The 23,298-nt window shown below is 45.8% G+C and overlaps 1 protein-coding gene across 3 annotated transcripts in view; it reads right to left on the bottom strand.

Moving 5' to 3' along the window:
• Positions 1-23,298, bottom strand: part of RNF128 (ring finger protein 128) — a 70,754-nt gene that overhangs the window by 38,795 nt on the left and 8,661 nt on the right. Inside the window, exon 1 of one of the 3 annotated variants that reach the window (XM_024106000.3) lies at positions 4,343-4,862. The exons of the other annotated variants lie outside the window; for them this stretch is intronic. Coding sequence (XP_023961768.1) covers positions 4,343-4,772 — 430 coding nt within the window. The 5' untranslated portion in view covers positions 4,773-4,862. Of the gene's footprint in view, positions 1-4,342; positions 4,863-23,298 lie in introns of those variants that run through there. 3 annotated transcript variants of the gene reach the window in all.

The raw sequence follows: 23,298 nt of genomic DNA, 5'->3' as shown, positions 1-23,298 counted from the left end.
ACCACTTCCTTTGCATTTCTACCCTCTGCTACGGGCCAGACAAACATTCACTGTCCCTGGCAAGCAGGGTAATTAGGAAGAGAAGAGAAGGCCAGCACTCTCAGGGGCCAAGACACAGGAAATAAAGCAGTTGAAGACAGATAACAGAAAACACAGCAGGGGAGAGCACTGGAGGGTAGGGAGAGAGAAGACATCAGAAGACTCAGGAAAGGTAATGAAGTAGAAACAGTGAGAAATAGGAGACAAAGTTAGACAAAGAACACAAGAAGAGAGAATGGCAGCACCACAGATTAGGTGCAGCAATTGTCATGGCACAGAGCAAGGATTCAGGAGGTACCATAAGGCAATTATTATAGAGGGACAGCTTCAGACAAAAAGATGGAATCCACTGATTTAGAACTTCCAAGCCCAAGCATGGACAAAAAATAGAACCGGAAGTTTCAATATACCCCAGGGCACATAATGAATCATGCTGGATCACCACCACACCTTGAACAATTGTGGTATGAGTGCCTAAAACTCAGAACTATACCTAAGGGGCAAAGGGGAGGGAGAAGATCTTTCAAGCACAGCAGACACCATGGAGAACAACAGCTTGTTCAATTAAGCTAACCAAGTCTCCTTCTACTGGGATTTTAAGAAAAATGTGCCATGAAGGGGACTGGTTGGCTACACAGATTAGTAAAGAGATGCTCCTATCCCTAGGACACTGGTTCAACAGGTCAGCAGTGATCAAAAGTAGCTACTCTCTGATGGCTGTTCAGTGATCTAGGTGAACAATGTTTGAGGTGCAAGTACTGAAGAACCAAAGTTCTCTTTTCAATCCTAATGACAATCCCTTCTGGTCAGAACCCAGGCACATTGTTGGGATGCTTCATTAAAAGAACTAGAAAGAGCACAAAGTCTACATTTTGTTGTTAGGTTACATGTACAGTGATCAAATAGCAGACAGTTCTCCTTATTTCACTTTCATCCTCACCTGCCACTTAATTTTATTATAAGTTCATGTTAAACATTCTTCACTATCTTAACACATCTGGCTACAGATATAAGTAGATGCCAAACTAAGGGTGACCTGTTAATGAGTGCTACTCTGTTTATGCCCAGTCTTAAGAACATTGCCTAAAACATTACTTTGCTTAAGCCCATGCTCAGGCAAGTCTGTTTGGGCTACATTAGTCTTTACACAGTCTTTTTAAAAGGTTGCATGCAAAGCCCTTATGAACAGGCATTAAGCAGATATCCAGTCACATGGCAGCGAAGCTCCTTTCTGAGACGCTCTGTCAAAGAAACCAGACATCTTCAAGACACAAGAATGATGTTGTATATATTTAACATATCCACCATTCTCAAAGGGCAACATACATCTTGAAATGAGGGAAGATTACTCCTTGTCCACATGAACAACAATGGATATGATGCAGGAGGAAAGTGTAAAGTGATTGCCCCATGCACTTCATTTTTGGCCAGATTCCCATGGGGTTTAAAAAAAGCACTAACTACAGCACAAAACTTAACGTGCTGTCCAGAACCAACAAAAAGACTAAGTTCCTTAGGCAGGTGTTTTTGAATCTGTATTTTACCATGCACACCCATGATGTTGTATCAATAAGACAGTTCTGCAGAAGTGCCATCCTCTGGCACTTAAGTAGTTACAAAAGAGGCATGCTTGTTTGGAGAAACCCTGAAGGTAAGCCACGGGTTCTCTCCAACGTAGTTTCTTTTCAGAAGGGAATTAGCGCAAAACATGACTCATGTTTTGCGCTAAGTATGTGTTACCTTTATTACTGGTAGCAACTACTCTCTCTACACACCCCAACTTCATCTGTAGATCACAGGGGATAAAAAGCAGGACGAATGTTCTATACGTCCAGGAAATTGCAAGACCGAAACCCCAAGAGTGCTTTATGAAAAGTACACAGGAAAAGGCCACACAAATGCCATTTATCCTTAACAGTTGAAAAGTGAAGAAATAATATTTCCCCATTTTCACCAGGTGTTTCTCAGGTCTTGTTTTAAGCCACCCTGTTTTTGTTTCAGTTTGCTAGCTTAGTTAACACTTTACAATATTAGGTTCTGAAAAGAACTTCCTTTGAAGTGTCTACTTTTTCCATGACTAGAGTCTTAATGTCCACTCGCTCAAACTTAAGGTATCTTCCCATGAAATATTAGCTTGACTGTACTACCATGACTATCAAATTTAAGTCTTCATTTGAAAAATAATGAGTTTGGGGAGGGGGGGAGAAACCCACTCACTATTGGCAAATAGGAAACTTTCTGTAAAAAGCAACAGAGGGTCCTGTGGCACTTTTAAGAGTAACAAAAGTATTGGAGCATAAGCTTTCGTGGGTGAATTCCCACTTCATCAGACGCAAGCCTGATCTTGCGCCTGATGAAGTGGGCATTCACCCACGAAAGCTTATGCTCCAATACTTCTGTTAGTTTTAAAGGTGCCACAGTACCCTCTGTTGCTTTCTACAGATTCAGACTAACACGGCTACCCCTCTGATACAGGAAACTTTCTATGGCAAGTGGAAGGAACCCATGCCATCAACTTCTGCAGAAAGTAAATTTGCTTTAAAAAGGCTTGATACTTGTACTGGAAACACCACTCAACCTGTCACGGGACAAGTTGTGAGGCATAAAATGAATTCACATGAAGATCAAAGGGTGGGACCCACACTAATTCCATTCAGAGTTCATTGTTGTGTGGGATACAGGGAAAACTGTGACTAAAAATAGAAATGTCTGGAGGAGACATCAGCCCCTCTCTCTGCCCCTAGGTAGACTGACTGAAAAGCAGAATCTGAGCACAGTTAACTAGATTAGTAGCAAAAAGAACCAAACAATTCCCACCCCCAGTCCATATGTCTGAACACATGTTGCCATATGACAGTGCACAGCTCTCCCAGCCCAGAGAACTCAGGCAGCAACCTGCTCAGGTTTAAGCTTCAACAGCTTATGTATTTAACATTGTTATGTATTAAATCAGAAATTCAACAAAATGCCTTGAATGGCAAGCCATGTTTAGGCTGATACATTGGTATGAGTTCAGGAAAGAGTAACAGACATGTCAGCATGAGGATTTCCTGTCTTTTGAAGATCAAAATCAAGATCGTTTAGGTCAAAGTCACTTGAGGGGACTAAACTAGCCAGACTAAAGATGCCATCTGTCCCTGGCCAACACCCTGCTGAAAACCGAGTACTTCCTGTTCATTTTCACTCTGCTACAGCACTGGAAAGTTCTGAGAGGTAAGCACTGGAGCCATCCAGAGACTCAGGACTGCATCAGTTTGTGTTCAGAAGATATTTTCAAAATCAAGAGCTAGAATACTAGTTAACCCTCTCTCCAGCTTCCTCCTTTTCCCCTTACATCACCACCACCATTCCCCTATGCTTGCAATCTTGGCAACATCTGACCATCATTAATTTACCCTGTCCCCCCCGCCGCCATCCAACCCTCAGAATTCCTACTCCTACACTGTCCCCCAAATCTCTTCCTTTCTATCTTACTGCTGAGACAATAGTCCATTCCCCCATATGTCTGGCTTGTCCCACTCATCTTTCCACTTTCAATCCAAGACACAGCTGCCAAGATAGCCTGTCAACCTTACTTTAGTCTCTACAATGACTCTTAGCCTCTCTATATAAGGTCATGCTCCTTCTTGCCTCCCAAGTTTTCCCAAACTCCACCCCTGCCAATCCTTAGAATCCACTTCGTGCCCTTTTGACTCCCTGCACACACTGCCGCTGAGTGGATTCTCCTTCCCATTGGCATATGGCAAACTCCCTCTGTTCAGACCTTGGAGAAACTACTGAGGACCTCGTTCTTGGGGAGAAAAATTCGAGCTCTAATGAAGGCAGTTCAATTTACGTGGCGAGATGAGCAGTTCTGCTGCTTAGCCACATGCTTTCAGCTTGCAAGCCGGCGGGGTCAGCGGCCTCACTGCCCTACACCTGCACAGCACCACGCCCTCTTCGGGTGCTAGGCGTGAATCCCAAAATGCAGCACCGACACTCAGCCCCTGGAGACCTAGCCCTGCCTCCTGAAAGGGGAAGCCATCGGCCCCCTCCACGGGAGCTCGGGGAGACCTTTCTCCAGGGAAGTCTCGAACAGGGTTTGCCCCTGAAGCTCTCGGGCAGCAGCAGCAGCGTTGCCATGCGAGAAGGGAGCCCAGCCCAGGGGACGGGGAGCGGGCCAGCGCCCTAGATGCCCGTGGCGGGACTGGGCAGCGCACCTGGCGGGGACCAGTCTGCGGGCTGAGGAGGGGACGATCACGACAGCCAAGCCAGGAGGACCCTCCCCTTTCCCTGCAGGGGCCGGAGCCCGCGCGTCACTCACCCGGGTGCGACATGGTCAGCACCTCCTTGCCCGTGCCCCGGTAGTTGTAGATCACGGCCCCCGCCGCGCCGCGCTCGGCCGCCAGGCGGATCTTGTCGGCGAAGGTGCAGCCGCCGCCGCGCTGGATGAGGGCGAGCCAGGCCTGGCCGGCGCCCGCCTCGCTGAAGTTGGTGAACGGGCTGCAGGCGTTGAGGCCGTCGGGCCCGTCGGGCTGCACCAGCAGCCCGGCCGCCCGCTGCAGCGGCGAGTCCTGCCCGAAGAGGCCGCTCTCGCTCGCGTTCCAGCCACTGCGGTTCCCGCCGCCGGGCTCCCGCCACGACACGTTCAGCCAGGCGGTCCACATGGCCTGAGCGGCGGCCGCCCCGCCCGGGGGCTGCGGGCCCAGCCACAGCAGCGCGCCCAGCGCCAGCAGCGCGGCCGAGGACAGCATGCCACCCGCAGGGCCCGTGAGCTGCAGCCACTGAGCCGCCGCGCGCCCAGGACCTCAGCACCTCACTGCGCCGCCGGGCCCGCCCACGCGGCAGGGGCGGGCTGGCCCCGCCCCTCCTCCGCCTCCGGCCCCGCCTCCGCGGGGAGGTACGGGGAAGGAGCTCCGCAGACAGACACCCACCGCTGGCCGGGAGGGCTGCACTGATACCCCTCCGCCACAGACACTAAAGGGGGGGGCTGCACTGATACCCCTTTGCCACTAGGGTGACCAGACAGCAAGTGTGAAAAATCGGGACAGGGGGTGGGGGGTAATAGGAGCCTATATAAGAAAAAGACCCAAAAATCGGGACTGTCCCTATAAAATGGGGACATCTGGTCACCCTATTCGCCACAGACACTGGGGGGGGGGCCTGCACTGATACCCCTCCGCCACAGACACCGGGGGGAGGGCTGCACTGATACCCCTCCGCCACAGCTACTGGGGTGCCCTGCAACTATATCCCTCCGCCACAGACACCGGGGGGGGGGGGGGGGGGCTGCACTGATACCCCTCCGCCACAGCTACTGGGGGGAGCCCTGCCCTGATACCCCTCCGCCACAGACACTGGGGGGGGGGGGCTGCACTGATACCCCTCCGCCACAGATACCCGGGACCTGCAGCTATACCCCTCCGCCACAGACACCGGGGGGGGCTGCACTGATACTCCTCCGCCACAGACACCGGGGGGCTGCACTGATACCCCTCCGCCACAGACACTGGGGTGCCCTGCAGCTATACCCCTCCGCCACAGACACCGGGGGGGGGCTGCACTGATACCCCTCCGCCACAGACACTGGGGTGCTCTGCAGCTATACCCCTCCGCCACAGACACCGGGGGGGGGCTGCACTGATACCCCTCCGCCACAGACACTGGGGGGGGCTGCACTGATACCCCTCCGCCACAGACACTGGGGGGGGGGCTGCACTGATACCCCTCCGCCACAGACACTGGGGGGGGGCTGCACTGATACCCCTCCGCCACAGACACTGGGGGGGGGGGGGCTGCAGCTATACCCCTCCGCCACAGACACCCGGGGGGCTGCAGCTATACCCCTCCGCCACAGACACCCGGGGGGCTGCAGCTATACCCCTCCGCCACAGAGACCGGGGGGGGGGGGGCTGCACTGATACCTCTCCGCCACAGACACTGGGACGGTTGCACTGATACCCCTCCGCCACAGACACCCGGGGGTTCTGCAGCTATACCCCTCCGCCACAGAGACCGGGGGGGCTGCACTGATACCCCTCTGCCACAGACACCGGGGGGGGGCTGCACTGATACCCCTCCGCCACAGACACTGGGACGGTTGCACTGATACCCCTCCGCCACAGAGACCGGGGGGGGGCTGCACTGATACCCCTCCGCCACAGACACTTGGGGGCCCTGCAGCTATACCCCTCCGCCACAGACACCGGGGGGGGGGGGGCTGCACTGATACCCCTCCGCCACAGAGACCGGGGGGGCTGCACTGATACCCCTCCGCCACAGAGACCGGGGGGGCTGCACTGATACCCCTCAGCCACAGACACTGGGGGGAGCCCTGCCCTGATACCCCTCCACAGACAGACACCCGCCACTGGGCTGCACTGATACCCCTTTCCCCCCAGACATCCGGGGGGGGGCTGCACTGATACCCCTCCGCCTAGACACCCCATCACTGGCGTTGGGGGGGGCTGTACCCATACCTCTCTGCCACTAGGGTGACCAGACATCCCGCTAAAATTGGGACTGTCCCGCTATCTAGGCATTTGTCCCGATATTTCACGGTACTCCGCTTTTTTTTTCTCTGCCGGTGACCCCCCAACGCCCACGTGTCCCGATATTTTCTTCCTCTCATCTGGTCACCCTATCGGCCACAGACATCCCACTCATCCTGGGGGGGCTGCACCGGGATCCCTCTGCCAAACACCCCCTTCCCCACTCAGCCAAGGGGCTGCACCAAGGACCATCAGCCATAAACACCCTCTTCTGGCCAGGGGTCTGCACAGGGATCCCTCCTCCACAGACATCCCCCCATTGTCCAGGGAGTGGGGGGGGGGGACTGCACTGGGACCCCTCCACAACAGGCACCCTCTCTCTGGCTGGGGGGCAGTACACTACCCCCCCCCCCAACAGACACCTCCCTGCTAGTTGGGAAGCAGCAGCACTGAGACCCTTTACCAGCACGGAACCCTCCTACACACACAAATAGTCAGCAGGAAGCAGCATTGAAACCTGTTAAAAGGGCTCCTCCCTTAGGAATTCCCCTAATAGCCAGGGGAAAAAGCAGTTCTGGAGCACCCTCCCACCCAGACACTTCTCCATGGTCATACCCTAAGAAAGGTCAAGCAATAGCCCCTGGAATCCCCCAACATGAGGAATCCTTGTAGGGTTCTCCCCAACCAGGAAGAGAGCAACAGGGGCCTCTCCCCATGAGACTTCCCCACTGCCCCCATCAGGGATACAGCAGCAGCACAGGGAACATCCACAGGGGTCTCTCTCCTGGGGGATCCCCCACCATCTTAACCAGTGCTGTGGAACAGTGCCAGATCATTCTACACTGTCATTGTTGCAACCAGGCACACACTGTTTATCCACATGCCCATTCTGCTTTGCATTACTGAGCTGTTTGCAGAGCACTCGGTAAATGTTAAGTGCCATATAAATGCTCCCTATTATTAATTATGTATTTGCATTGGGTAAACAATGTCCTCTCACTGCCTATTATGCTCCATCTTAATATTTTACAGAAAACCATCGCTTCAACCAAATATTCTTTATTCGTGTACTATTAGTTCCTGCATTATTTTTATTGGATTTATATGGCACATAACTTGCAATGCAAATTCATGTGCCTTTTGTTTGTTTCTCTGTAGTAGTATATTACTTTCTGGTTCTGTTACTATAGGGGCCTTATCCTGCTAGTTCATAGTCACATGGGCCCAAATCCTCAGATTTACACATGTATTCAACTTTAAGCACCTGAGTTGTTCCACTGGTCCCAAGTGCCAAAGTGTGTGAAGGGTGGGATCTTAAGGAGTCCCATTGATGGGCTAAGCAACTTGCAGAATTAGGTTTGAAAGGGACTGGGGAGGTGAGGGTGGAGGGGAATTCATTTTCATTGATAACTGTCAATATGTTAGGCCTGGATCCTGCAAGCTGCTCCATGCAAATGGACCCCTGTGCCTGCATGAAGCCTCACTGAAGTTAACGGGGCTTCACATGCATACAGGTCCCCCATGCAGATTAGTTTGCAGGATCAGGGTCTGACTTTGGAAATTATTTTTCATATACAGAGAACATGTGCCCGAAGACTTGGTGAGAGGCACACATTTGATAAAGATGACACACTCTGTAAATAAGAATGAACAGACATTTCTCCAAAGATGATCCAGTAGGAAACCTGTCAAATGTGGAAGAGTGTATTCTGTTTGTTCTTTAATGATAGAGTGTGGGCTGATCCTGAACCACAGCAGCTGATGATAAAACTCTCATTAATTCTAATGAACCAGGAGTGGGCTCATTGGGCCTGCTTTTCCACTGCCTTGCACCTTGTGGAATCATTGACAGCCATGCAAAGTGGGTGAAAATCCTGCAAACACATCTGAGTAATTTTACCATGTGAGTTGTCCCAATGGATACAGTGGAATTACTCACAGGAGTAAAGATATTCATGTTCAAGTTTGCAGGATCAGGCCCTGGGTTTGGGACTGTTTTATCATCACTCTACACAGATGTGAGTAACTACATAAAGGGTGCAGAGTAGCGGTCGTGTTAGTCTGTATCCGCAAAAAGAACAGGAGTACTTGTGGCACCTTAGAGACTAACAAATTTATTAGAGCATAAGCTTTCCTGGACTACAGCCCACTTCTTCGGATGCATATCCGAAGAAGTGGGCTGTAGTCTAGGAAAGCTTATGCTCTAATAAATTTGTTAGTCTCTAAGGTGCCACAAGTACTCCTGTTCTTTTTACATAAAGGGTGGATTCAGTAGGAGCAGAGTTTGGCCAACATTGGGTGGGATTTTGAAAAACACCCAAACTGTCAGGCAACGAAGACTCACACCCGTTGTTCCATGGCATCAGGGGAAAAATTCGAAATGCTTTCAGCTGAGAAGGGAAGATTCAGAAGAAGGACATACTACAGAATTAAAAATATATCTATTGCATGTACCTTATGCAATGTTTAGTACATTTTAATTTTATGTCCCAAAGAGCTGTAGTTCCTAATTAACAGAAGCCGTAACATAATCATAATGCAAACAATCTCTTATTACTAAATTAACATGAAGCTTGTGACACACACATATACACACAGCTCTTGTTTCTTTCCTTTGATGACTGACTGAACAAATTGGCCCACCCTTCCCAGGGCATAGCATACTTGTCTAGCTCCACCCTTGCATAAAGGCTGATTATTTCCATCCAGAAACCATTCTAATGTTGTCAATATTTCTATGGTGCTCTAATTTATGTGCCATATTCAGTACTCCAGGACTAGGGGTAAGATGCACTGAAATAATGGTTAGCCCTTTCTCTGAACCTTATGAAATTGGCTTAAAGGGACACTGTCACATGGAAAACTAATCAGTTAACTCCTTCACCTTCCTCCCAAGAAAATGAGAGTTAAAAATAACATCAGGTACTACACCTGTCTCTGAATCCCCTGACACTTTGGGTGGTTTTACAACAGCATTTTGCTATGTTAAAAATGTTTTTTTTTCTTCCCTGTTTCTATGCAAAATACTCACACAATCAACAAGGGAAACTGATTGGCCATACAGCAGAAATAGTGAAATTCACTCTACAAAAAGTGCTGTCAAAAACACAAACAAACTGAAAAGTATAGAGAGAATTCTCTCTTCCCCACGTCCCGCCATTTTCTGTTCTGTACCACTCGTAGTGATCTTAATATTACAACAGCAGGTAAAGAAAACAGAGATAGAAGGGTGACTTTTAAGTTAATGGTGTCCCTTTAAAACAAACATGCGTCTGACAAAGTGGGTATTCACCCACGAAAGCTTATGCTCCAATACATCTGTTAGTCTTAAAGGTGCCACAGGACTTTCTGTTCCTTTAAAACAAAACTCTTTACCATACCTTTTCACCTTGCTGATATTGTGATTCTTGAAAGTACATCAGGATTTTTCTCCTGAATAAGGCCTGATCCAGCAAACGTTTATGCACATGCTTATGCTTATGTACATGCTTAACTTTAAGCACATAGTCTCAGCAAAGTCAATGGATTGAATCCTGGCTCCTTTGAGTTTTACTGTTGAATTCAATTGGGCCAGAATTTACCCGAATGATACTACTTGTTTTATTCTAAGTGTTTGCAGGATTGTGGGCTAAATCTTAACACAGTTACACTCTTCTCCTGGTAAGGAATGCAGTGGTTTGTATGTGGTTAAAGAAAAACATGAACATTTACAGATTTTTACAATATTTTGATGTAAGGATACTAGGCGGGTCAGGATGAGGGGAAACCAGCAGTTAAAAAAAACAGAAAATATGACTCAATGCTCAAAAATACCCTGGTCACTTCTGGCTGACACATATTTCTGCCAAACGAATGAGTCTGTGACCTAGAGCATCCTAGGTACATGATTGTGTGTGACATTGTTCACTGGCTTTGCCACACACCAGTGTGGCTGGCTGACTTGGTTTGGTTTAGACCAGGGGTAGGCAACCTATGGCATACGTGCCGAAGGCGGCACATGAGCTGATTTTCAGTGGCACTCACATTGCCCGGGTCCTGGCCACTGGTCCGGGGGGCTCTGCATTTTAATTTAATTTTAAATGAAGCTTCTTAAACATTTTGAAACCTTATTTACTTTACATACAACAATAGTTTAGTTATATATTATAGATTTATAGAACGAGACCTTCTAAAAACGTTAAAATGTATTACTGGCACGCGAAACCTTAAATTAGAGTGAATAAATGAAGACTCGGCACACCACTTCTGAAAGGTTGCCGACCCCTGGTTTAGACCCATAGTGAGACTAGAAGACCTTTTTCGTTGTTGTGGTGAAAGGGTAGTGAAGAGAGTAGGTACTGAAGCCCTGTTATATGTCTATATAGAGACGCTGAATATTGTCCTAAAGATCAAGGAACATTCGAAGCTCACTTTTCTCCTTTTCTTCTAAACTATGCTAACCAAATGTCTAATTTCTTATTACACATGAAAGCATAGAATCATAGAATTGTAGGACTGGAAGAGACCGTGAGAGGTCTTCTAGTTCAGTCCCTTGCACTCAAGGCAGGACTTTAGACCAGCAGTTCTCAACACAGGGGCCTGGGGCCCTCTGGGGGGCTGAGAGCAGGTTTCAGAGGGTCTGCTAAGCAGGGCCAGCGTTAGACTCGCTGGGGCCCAGGGCAGAAAGCCAAAGTCCCACCATGTGGGGCAGAAGCCCGGGGCCCTGAGCCCCACCACCCGGGCCTGAAGCTGAAGCCTGAGCAACTTAGCTTCATGGGGACCCCTGTGGCGTGAGGCCCCAGGCAATTCCCCTGCTTGCTACCTCCTAATGCCAGCCCTGGATTTCATATGCAGAAAAACATTTGTTGTGGCACAGGTGGGCCATGGTGTTTTTATAGCATTTTGAGTGGGCCTTAGAAAGAAAAAGGTTGAGAACCCCTGCTCTAGACCATCCCTGACATGTGTTTATCTAACCTGCTCTTAAAAACCTCCAATGATGGAGAATCCACAACTTCTCTAGGCAATTTATTCCAGTTAAAGCAGATCAATTATTTCAAAATTAAAATTTCAAATAAAAGAAGTAGTCTATATGAAGGTAATCAACATGCCAAGGCCCGATCCTGCAATCAGTTCCGCATGGGAGCAAAGATCTGTTCATAAAGATTAGAAAATCTGACAGGGCCTTAGGAAAGAAAACTCAGAGATCCAGACTTTTTCCAAGTTTTGGGGATAATCAGATTTGGGTATTTCATAATGATAGGAACCAGCTACAAAACTTGGGTCTGGGGAGTTTGGATCTGATGTTTTGGTCCACACCCCATTGTACTAAAAGCACCCGTTACATCAATTTTTAATATGATTCTGAAAATGTGATTGTGTGACTAGATGCTTGATTAAATGCAGATTTTAATGTTATCTTAGTCAATGTTATTTTGTGTGAACAAAGGTCTTGTGAAATACTGTAGGAAGTTAGGAGGGACTCTTTAACAGGGACTGGATGGCTCTGGAAACTGGCAGTTGGCTATTACACCCTTTACTTGTAGGACACCAGTTCAAAACTTGCTCAGGTTGGTAATAAACAAAATTATGGCTCTTTGGCAACTTATGTGAAATGAGTTTGTGGTCTCAGTCTGGCTCCTGGTGGCCAAACATCCACAGTACAACTGGTAATCTCAACAGAGTAAGCAGTGTATGAACAGAAGTCCACCCCCTTTACCAACTAGCACAGGCTTGAGGTACAGCACTGTTACTTGAGCTCTGCAGCATGTGTTCTGTAAGATAGTCTTTATGGCGACGATTACAGACATTTCACAAACATTTATTTTACTTGGGGCCAAGTGATTCACTCTCTGCTCAGGCAAAATTCCAGACTTCAAAAGGGCAGGGTAATAGAAAGTTTGTTCATATTGTGTGGGGAACATATTTCAGCTTAGTGATGATTTGCGCTGGAAAAGGGGGAAGGAATATTGAAGCTGATAACATTCAGTCCTAAGTAGTATTTGTTGGAGGATCTCAGCGCTGCTTGGAACTTAGAGAGTCAACATTGCTACCCACCAGCAGCCTGATTCTGCATTCCTTGTACAGCCAAAACTCCTACTGGACTGATTCTCCACTCCATGATACTGGTGTAAGAGAGTGGAGAATCAAGTCTTTCACCCTCGTTTGCGTGTGCAAGGAAAAGTATCAGGGCACAGGAGGACATATTTCTAGCAGTTAAAATGATAAAAACATAATGCACAATTTAAATTGATAACTTTAAAAAAATGTTACATGCCTAAATGTTAGAAACCTTCCTGTACTCATTTCATGCTGAATTAATTCTCCTTCCATGATGATGCATTAATAAACAGATCTGAAACCTTAGTAAGGTGTGACCCTCCCCCCCACACACACACTCCCCTTTTGTAACCTTGGAAAACAGCCTCTACATTGACCGTCAGCCCAGTTACCATCTATCCACAACCAATAAAAAGGATAATTGCCCAAAGTACTAGCTGAGACCTCTGCAGTACTATAAAGGGGTTCTTTGGTACTATTTCCCTTTCCCCAGAAAGGTCCATTTTACATGTTAAAGGGAGCTTGTCTAATAGAGTAGTGGACTGGAACTCCTGACTGTGACCTCAGACAAAAATCATAACCTTTTGGTGCCACAGTTTACCCATCTGCAAAATGGGTCCAGTAATACTTACATACAGGGGTAGCTAATACAGGAGAGTTGTGATGCTTTGTTGCAAAAGCCTTTGAGCCTCTTAGAGGCAAGGCACTGTAGAAATGCAGTATCCCATTTTACCATTGCATAAGCAAAAACGATGTGGCAAGCAATTACTGGTAGCGTTCAGAAGTCCATTCACTCTCCAGCCCTCCCTTTGACATTGGTTTAAAGCTGGTTGAGTGTGCTATAGAAGGGCTTTTGTCCTCGCTCTGTAGTTGTTTGACTTCTTTGTAAGATTGATTAAGTGAAGGATTTAGTCTGTGTAACTTTCCCCCCCCCTTTTTTTTTTTTGGAGTAAGTCATTGAGAAGGTTTTATAAAGTGTGCTTTGGCTTTCAGTTAAACAAAGTGAAATCCTGGCTGCATTGAAGTCAATGGGAGTTTTGCTATTGGCAGACTAGGAGGCTGGGATTTCATCCACACTCTTTATCTGAAGCATTATCTTACTGAAGTAAATATTTAAGCCCTTTTTTTTCCAACGTGTAATATGTGCTTGCCAAATAGCGATGGCGCTAATGTCAGGGCAGCCTATTTTAGTGAATTCTTCCTATTTGTTGTATGGATTTGACTATGTCATCATTTGCAAACCTGTAGTTTGTGTTGTAACAAGCCTTACTATGGACCAGTTTGATGTTCTTATCAATAGATCCTAGATAGACCAAAAACCTTACATCTAGTTCTAAACCTCTTCAAACTTCAGTGCATTTCAGAGTCAAATACCCAGTTCTGAATCCACCCCATTCATGATGTGCTTCTTTAGGCCAACGTTTTATGAGACCAGTTTTATGAGACTAGCAGCTCTGGATCCGTTCCTTGCAGCCTTAGCCCCTCTCCACTGAATAACTTTTAAAAATGAAAAAAACCCAACCCCAACGTGATCAAAATTGTAGTCATAAATGAAACCCTAGGACTGAAGAAACGAGATAAACATCCAGGAACAAACGTTGCAAAAGACGCTTGCTAACAGACAATAGGAGTTGCACCAATCTGTAGGGGGGAAAGGGGAGAATTTTCTTCCATTGTCTAAAATGGCATGGTATAACAGCTGCAACAATTTCACAAGGAGTCAGAGAGAATCAGTAATGCCACAGCAATTCCATACTTTCACCCACAGCTGTGTGGTCATTTAATCAGCTTTCCACCATCCTATACAATTAAAAGGCAGGCCAAGATTCCATGTTTGTGCTGCCTGTAGGACTCTAACTTAGGTGTTCCATTACCCCAGTGCATTTGGGGGTGTCACCAAATACTGTAAGGGGCAGAGCAGTTAGCAGCAGCAGGACCAGAATTAGGTTTTGGAGTCTGCTGCTGCTGAATGGGGATGGGTAGGCAGCTTGCTCTGGTGAAGATGATTTCTATGCAATTAGTTTTGCTCAGCTCTTGCCACAAGACAATGAGATTTCCACAAGCGTCCTAGGTGCCAGTAAAGCAAGCATTGTTTTTAGCTGTGGTTTTGGCTTAAGATACCAACGGAGTTTAGCTTAGCTCTTTACTATGACAGCACTTGAAGTGCCTGCTACAGGCCAGGCAATGTGTTTTAAACGTTCTGTCACCCTGACATATGGGCAGTATGAGATCATTACAGTCGTATGCGCACGTGACTTCTCCAGCACGCTTTCTCCCTTCTACAAGATGTGTGACCTCAAGGGATTACATTTTCTGCCACTTAATCTCAAAGGAAGGAGTCAATAAAAAGATCCACAGAATGACTGGGAGAAGCAAGTGAATTAAACTGAAGCTGAATGCATGACACCAATTATAAGCTGCCTCTAGCTAGAAAAATGTGTGCAACACAAACTAACTAATCATACAGGAGCTCTTATAAAGAGGTGGCTAACGAGGGCCAGAGCATGTAACATGCTAAGTGTCCTCCATCCTTCTTGACTTCACTGAGATTTGGGGACACTCAGCACTACAGAGGATCAGGCCCAAGCCCATTGATTCACTGCGGTCTTTCCTCAGTGGTAGGGGAGTTTCCATTCATTGGGATTGAATCAGTGCAGTTTACTTCTCTCTTTACTAACAGATTGTGCAAGTTCCTGCCCAGTCTGGGGATCCAGAATTTCCATATAATGCATCTGTGCCACTGAGTTCAGCCGTTAAAGAGCATCAAGTGACTGAAAATCTGATGGTGTCCTCATGAGCAGAAACTACTGCAGATGGGGGCCCTGGGGGAAAAAAATGAATGAGGTTTGAGAACAAATGAATCAAGTAGAAAATGGGATCACTTTTTGGGCCAATTCAGACACACCCATACACGAGCTGCTGAACCAGCAGCTGGAGCTACACGCATAGTCAGTGCAGACATTTCAATACTACCATGATACAAAATGGACTAAACCCAGCCCTGCCTCACGCCTGGTGAAATCACAATTGATTGCAATGGAAAACCTGCAGGGACTTCAATGGGTGTAGCTCAGCATGAGTGTAGGCCTGAGATTTTTTTTATATAAAATGCTAAAAGCCGAAGAAGGGAACTTTCATCCTGAAAGCAAGTGTTTTAAAACATACTACCACAGACACTCAGGCGTTCAAGCTAACAGCCCACTTTGGCATAAATGGGATGTGGATGGTGCCAGAGGGTGACATTCTGGCCCCTCTGAAGTCAATTGGCATTTTGCCATTGACTTCACTAGGGCTAGGATTTCACTGGTCCCAGAGTCTTTAACGCGGGAACTTGTTTTTCTCTTTGGCCCACCAGACCAAGGATCAGATGACACCTTGCAAGATGTACCTGTTGTACCAGCATATCTCAGCGGCAGTGGTGCGGGGAGCAAGTAACTACTTAAAGATTTATCTGGAGAGGATGAAGGAGTTGAAGAAAATAGGGATGGGAAATGCTCTTTGGGGAGGCCTTATTTTCCTTTGCCCAGATTTACATTTATATCCCCCACAGGAACATACTTTATAATTTTATTGAAATTATGATTTAGGTAGAGACATTCTCCACCAGATTTTTAAACAGGTGCAGTTAATAAATGCAAATAAATAAAAATGTATATTTGTCATACACGTACATAAGAAGTGCGTGCGAAGCCAACACATCACTAAAGTAGGAACCATGACCGTTTCCAATGGCAAGTGACCACATTCCGGAACAGCGCATGGGCTGCTGCACACAGAGAGGCAGTGTCACTGAATTGTTTATGGAAGGCATCCTGGTTCAAATAGAGGACACTGTCAGCATCACAGATCACAAGCAGCGGGCTATGGCCCACAGCCAGGCTTAAACAGCGTTCTCTCCCTTTGATAGTGCTCTGGAGCTGTCTAAATCAAAGACCCGTTTCAGACTAAATGATTTTTGTTACACACTGTTTCTGACTTACTCAGGAATGTTATTTCAAACAGTGACAGGCCCAAGTTGTAATGTTTGGGTCTGTATAGCCAAATTGTGCAAAGGCCAAGGGAGACGTGACCTGGATTTTGGAAACTTTAACAGAACCTTCCTTCAGGGACCTTTGTACAACTGAGATATAAGAATACAATGGGCCAAATTCTGCCCTCATTTACATCTCAGCCACATCACTTATGGCTATGGAGGAAGTTAGAAGGAGAAAGAAAATATAGGCTAGGATATATTCTCTCTTTCCTATCTGTAACAATACACATCTGTAAGGGTCAAATTAAAGTGAAATGTCTCCACTGTGGAGTAATTTTGATATTATATTTTGAATCAGTTTCTATACCAGCAGATTCACTGTTTGATAGGATTCAAAAGCTTTTTGTAAAAACACCACACTCGCTCTCTTTACGTCCCAGCCAGCTCAGCTGGACAACTGGATAGAAATGCAGGACTTGACTGCAACCCAAAACAAACTATTACAAGATAGACAGTCCATGTAAGCAGAGATAACTTCTGCATGGATAAATACTAGGGCTGTCAAGTGATTAAAAAAATTAATTGTGATTAATCGCTCTGTTAATCAATAATAGAATACCATTTATTTAAATAATTTTGGATGTTTTCTACATTTTCAAATATATTGATTTCAATTACGACAGAATACAAAATGTACAGTGCTCACTTTACATTTATTTCTGATTACAAATATTTGCACTGTAAAAAAACAAAAAATAGTATTTTTCAGTTCACCTAATACAAGTACTGCAGTGCAATCTCTTTATCATGAAAGTTGAACTTACAAATGTACAATAAATAACTGCATTCAAAAATAAAACAATGTAAAACATTAGAGCCTACAAGTCAACTCAGTCCTATTTCTTGTTCAGTCAATCGCTCAGACAAACAAATTTGTTTACTTTTGCAGGAGATAATGCTGCCTGCTTCTTGTTCACAATGTCACCATTCCAGAGGACCTGTGTCCATGCTGATGATGGGTTCTGCTCGATAGCGATCCAAAGCAGTGCAGGCCGACGCATGTTCATTTTCATCCTCTGAGTCAGATGCCACCAGCAGAAGGTTGATTTTCTTTTTTGGTGGTTCAGGTTCTGTAGTTTCCGCATTGGAGTGTTGCTCTTTTAAGACTTCTGAACGCATGCTCCACACCTTGTCCCTCTCAGATTTTGGAAGGCACTTCAGATTCTTAAACCTCGGGTCGAGTGCTGTAGCTATCTTTAGAAATCTCACATTGGTACCTTCTTTGCGTTTTGTCAAATCTGCAGGGACAGTGTTCTTAAAAACGAACAAAATGTGCTGAGTCATCATCCGAGACTGCTATAACATGAAATATATGGCAGAATGCGGGTAAAAGAGAGCCAGAGACATACAATTCTCCCACAAGGAGTTGAGTCACAAATTTAATTAACACATTTTTTTTTTAAATGAGCATCATCAGCATAGAAGCACGTCCTCTGGAACACTGGCAGAAGCGTGAAGGGGCATTCAAATGTTTAGCATATCTGGCACATAAATACCTTGTACTGCCGGCTACAACAGTTCCATGCAAACACCTGTTCTCACTTTCTGGTGACATTGTAAATAAGAAATGGGCAGCATTATCTCCTATAAATGTAAACAAACTTGTTTGTCTTAGTGATTGGCTGAACAAGTAGTAGTACTGAGTGGACTTGTAGGCTGTAAAGTTTTGCGTTGTTTTGTTTTTGAGTGCAGTTATGTAACAAAAAAATGACATTTGTAAGTTACACTTTCACGACAAAGAGATTGCACTACAGTACTTGTATGAGGTGAATTGAAAAATACTATTTCTTTTGTTTTTAACAGTGCAAATATTTGTAATCAGAAATAAATATAAAGTGAGCACTGTACACTCTATTCTGTGTTGTAATAGAAATCAATATATTTGAAAATGTAGAAAAACATCCAAAAATATTTAATAAATTTCAATTGGTATTCTATTGTTTAACAGTGCGATTAAAACTGTGATTTATCGTGATTAATTTTTCTGAGTTAATCATGTGAGTTAACTGCGATCAATCGACAGCCCTAATAAATACTTGAATAATACAATACTTAGGGGCTGATCTACACTGGCGGGGGGGGGGGGGAATCGATCCAAGATACGCAACTTCAGCTACGCGAATAGCGTAGCTGAAGTCGAAGTATCTTGGATCGAATTACCTGGGGTCCACACGGCGCAGGATCGACGGCTGCGGCTCCCCCGTCGACTGCGCTACCGCCGCTCGCTCTGGTGGAGTTCTGGAGTCGATGGTGAGCGCGTTCGGGGATTGATATATCGCGTCTTAACGAGACACGATATATCGATCCCGGATGAATCGATTGCTACACGCCGATATGGCGGGTAGTGAAGACATACCCTTAGAGTTCATTTTTGCATGTGAGGCTGCTCCAGTCCTGGAGCTAATGGAGCTGTGCAGTAAGGCTCTACTCTAAGCCCAGTGAAGTCAATGAAAAGACTAGATAAGTTCATGGAGGATAGGTCCATCAGTAGCTATTAGCCAGGATGGGCAGGGATGGTGTTCCTAGCTTCTGTTTGCCAGAAGCTGGGAATGGGCAACAGGGGATAGATCACTTCATGATTCCCTGTTCTGTTCATTCCCTCTGGGGCACCTGGCATTGGCCACTGTTGGAAAACAGGGTACTGGGGAAGATGGACTGTTTGTCTGACCTAATATGTCCGTTCTTATGTTCCCATTGACTTCAAAGGGTTTTAGATCAGGCCCAATCTCTACACCATGCTTTGATGGCACAGTGATATGTGTTATAGCAGAGATTGGCAACCTTTGGCACGCGGCCCGCCAGGGAAAGCCGCTGGCAGGCCAGGACGGTTTGTTTACCTGCAGCGTCTGCAGGTTTGGCCGATCGCAGCTCCCACTGGCTGCGGTTCGCCGTCCCAGGCCAATGGGGGATGTGGGAAGGGCGGCCAGCACATCCCTCAGCCTGCCAGTGGGAGCCGCGATCGGCTAAACCTGCGCACACAGCAAGTAAACAAACTGGCCCAGCCCACCAGGGGCTTTCCCTGGAGGGCCACCTGCCAAAGGTTGCCGATCTCTGTGCTATAGAAAAATCTTAGATTAGACAACCAAGTATAGTAGCTGAGAATTAGACATAAGGGGGAAAAAGGTTGCTTGGACTAATAGTTCCCCCTCCATTCCAATAATATAAAACTTTTTTTTTTTTTTTAATTTAAAGACCAGGAAACTAAACACCATGTTTCCAGCATATAACTTGGGCTGAATATTTTTATTGAACTCCCTGACTGTACAAACTAGCACAAATTTCAACCTCAGTGACTGATAGCACTATAACAAAGGTTAAACTGACTGATAAGTGACTGACGAAACTTGTCAGTGATTGGAAGTTAACTCTTTGTCCTCTGGGTTTTCATCACAGAATAGGGGTCATGTTATTGGGGAAATGATTCACAAACCACTCTGCTTCTCTGTCCAGCGTCTACCTATAGCTGAAATCTGCAGTGTAGTTGCAGCTGTGTTGGTCCCAGGATATTAGAGAGACAAGGTGGGTGAGGTAATATCTTTTATTGGACCAACTTCTGTTGGTGTGAGAGACAAGCTTTTAAACTTACAAAGAGCTCTTCTTCAGGTCTGGAAAACTAACTCAAAATTAGCTGAAGTGAAAGACTTGGGAAGCTCCTAGTGGACAGGTGTAGATAACATACCCCGCCACGCTGCTTATACTGTTTTGTTGGCAGTATAGTCCCAGAGGAATGTAGCCTGATCCAATTGGCAAAATTCTTATTCCCTTCAGTGGGACCTGAATTCAGGCCTCACTGTTTATGCTTAACTGCATTTTCACTGATGCATAATAAAATCACAACGAGCATTCATTCAAATTAAGTACAAGACTCCTAGTTTGATAGCCGAGTAGCTACTGTGTTAAGGAATTAAGGACACAGTAACAAATGTCATTGGGATTAGGGTGGGATATGGGAACCTGGAGATGTTTAGGTTCAGGATCAGTCTTCTGTTGGTGACAAGGTGCGATCACCTTACATATGCCAGACCTGAACCTCGTTGTCTCCGTCTGCCTGCGTCCTGAGAGGAGGTCCCAGTTTTCTGGGACTTGTTGAGCTGCCAGTGGAGAAGCAAAGTGGGTGAAATGCCCCAACAACAACTATGTGAGTGGAATCAGACAGACAATCAGTAGGCTCTCAAATTAACTCTCACAGGAAAATGATAAAAGACAAAAACATCAAAGGTGAGTGAACACTTTTCACAAAATGATCACGCTGTAGCTGACCTATCAGTCCTCATTCTCAAAAAAACAAAACAAAAACCTACACACTTTCAGAAGATGAGCCTGAGAGCTTAAATTCATTACTTGCTAGATACTAAAAATCATGGTGTGATGTTATTGACATGAACTGTGACCGTATAGATCATTGTTGCAACCAAGATCCTATAGTTGCACCAAATCTTGTACAAAGAAAGTCAAGTAGGGGGTCTGTGGAAAGGTTGTAATTTGCTGGTTATGATTATGCTGTCTGTATGTATGTGTGTATCATTTTTGTATTTGAAGTTATGAATATTGGCTATGTACTTGTATCTCAATGTGTTTGATTCTAAGTAGCAACAGTGAAGCATTTGGTCAGCTTCTTGAGAAAGGACTATTCTGAGTAACTGCCCAATCAAGAAGCACTTAACTGACAATGGACTTTGGCAGATGCCAATCCACATCTGAGCTTTCCTGGAACGTTCAAACTAACATGTAAACAATGGTGTCGGCCTGCAAAAAGCTGAATCATTCACGGACATCTGACTTGCTCAGGTGGCTACAAACTCCATCTTGTTGCTATGATTTTGCACAGAAGAACAAAGGGGTTTCCACCCACAAGACAGAGAATATAAAAGGCCTTGAAAGCCTCTCCATTTTGTTTTCAGATGGCTCAAGAGATGGCCTCTCTATCCCCAAAAGATGCCTGAAAGAAACTGGGACAAAGGACTGTAACTACGGGGGTGTGAGTGATTGCTGGACCCAGGCCATAAACCACAACATTAGTCTGAAAAGGATTGGGCCCAGACTAGGAAGGAGTCTAGTTTGTGAAAGTTTACTGGAACGTCTCTGAGGGTGAGATTTACCTGTATTCAGTTTCCTGCTGTATTAGGCTTAGACTTGCGTGTTTTGTTTTATTTTGCTTGGTAACTTACTTGTTCTGTCTGTTATTACTTGGAACCACTTAAATCCTACATTTTATACTTAATAAAATCACTTTTGCTTATTAATTAACCCAGAGTAAGTAAGTAATACCTGGGGGAGCAAACAGCTGTGCATATCTATCAGTGTTATAGAGGACGGACAATTTATGAGTTTACCTTGTATAAACTTTATACAGAGTAAAATGGATTCATTTGGGGTTTGGATCCCACTGGGAACTGGGTGTCTGGGTGCTGGAGACAGGAGCACTTCTTAAGCTGTTTTCAGTTTAGTCTGTAGCTTTGGGGGCATGGTTCAGACCCTGGGTCTGTTGCACCCCCCGCGATCTCCTGGCTCCCTCTTCCTATGACTGGATGTTGTTAATGGGCCACTTCACCTTGAATGGTCCCTTGAAATATGTATTAATTAATTATGCTATACAACCTGTTCCATCTTGTATTTAGTGGTGACACACTGAATAAATCTATGGCCATATTACAGCTTAAGTTGGCATAAGTTATGTCACATGGGATGTGAATTAGCCACTCCCGAGCGACATTACTTATGCCAACTTAAGAGCCAGTGTGGACAGTGCTATGTTGGCAGGAGCAGCTCAGGAGGGTGGTTAATTCACACCTACCGCCTCTCGCGGGGGGGGGGGGGGGGGGGGAGAAGAGCTGGAGTAATTAAGCTGATGGGAGCGAGCTCTCCCATCGCCTTAGAGTGGTTACACAGAGAGCTTACAGCAGCTGCGCTAGTGTAAGCTCTCTAGTGTAGCCATAGCCTTAGTTTCCCAGACCTGAAAAAGAGTTCTGTGCAGCTGGTCCAACAGAAGATGTTACCTCACCCACCTTGTCTCTAATATCCTGGGACCAACACGGCTGTAACACTGCATGCTACAGCATGGGAAGCAGGTGCTAGCCACTCTTCTGACCAGCTGGGGATAAACTCTCAACACACAGGATTCTCGTTAGCTTGGTGCTTTGCCACGTGGCCATACCAGCTCTTAGCTCTGATCATGAAAATGAGTTGTGTCCTTTGGGATGCTGGCCACATGGAAAAAAGCAGCTGTTTCATTGTAAACGAGGCCACTTATGCCTTTTTCACTGACAAGGGGGACAAATTTTATCCCCAATACAACTTTGCTGACGTCAGGGATGAATTTGGCCCCGTTTGTACAAGGGGTTGTTCCACTGAAAGAGGATTTAATGAAAATGTAAATCCATCGGCTGAATGTTGTATCCCCTTAGAGGGTGAGCTGTTCAAACTGCAGCTGTTCAAAACAAGAATACAGCAATTGGTGAAAGCTCAGATAATCAATTCATGTTGCAACATATCCAATACACTGAACATCGGATAGTGGTATTTTACAGAAAGGGGAGAATAAGGGAAAACTCAGTGAATCAGAAGATAAGTTTATACTAGCCTTCAAAACAAAAGACAAAACAAAAAGTCCAATGGCAGACACTCAGTCCACAAGTTTCTAGCACTGTACTGAAGTCCACAAGTTCCTAGCACTGCATCAAAAAGCATAACCGCCTTCTTTGACTGAATTTCCGAGATAAC

Source organism: Chrysemys picta, chromosome 9, assembly GCF_011386835.1.
Source record: "Chrysemys picta bellii isolate R12L10 chromosome 9, ASM1138683v2, whole genome shotgun sequence".
Taxonomy (NCBI): domain Eukaryota; kingdom Metazoa; phylum Chordata; order Testudines; family Emydidae; genus Chrysemys; species Chrysemys picta.
The sequence above is the reverse complement of the archived record's forward strand: the minus strand, read 5'-3'. Positions and strand labels throughout refer to the sequence as shown.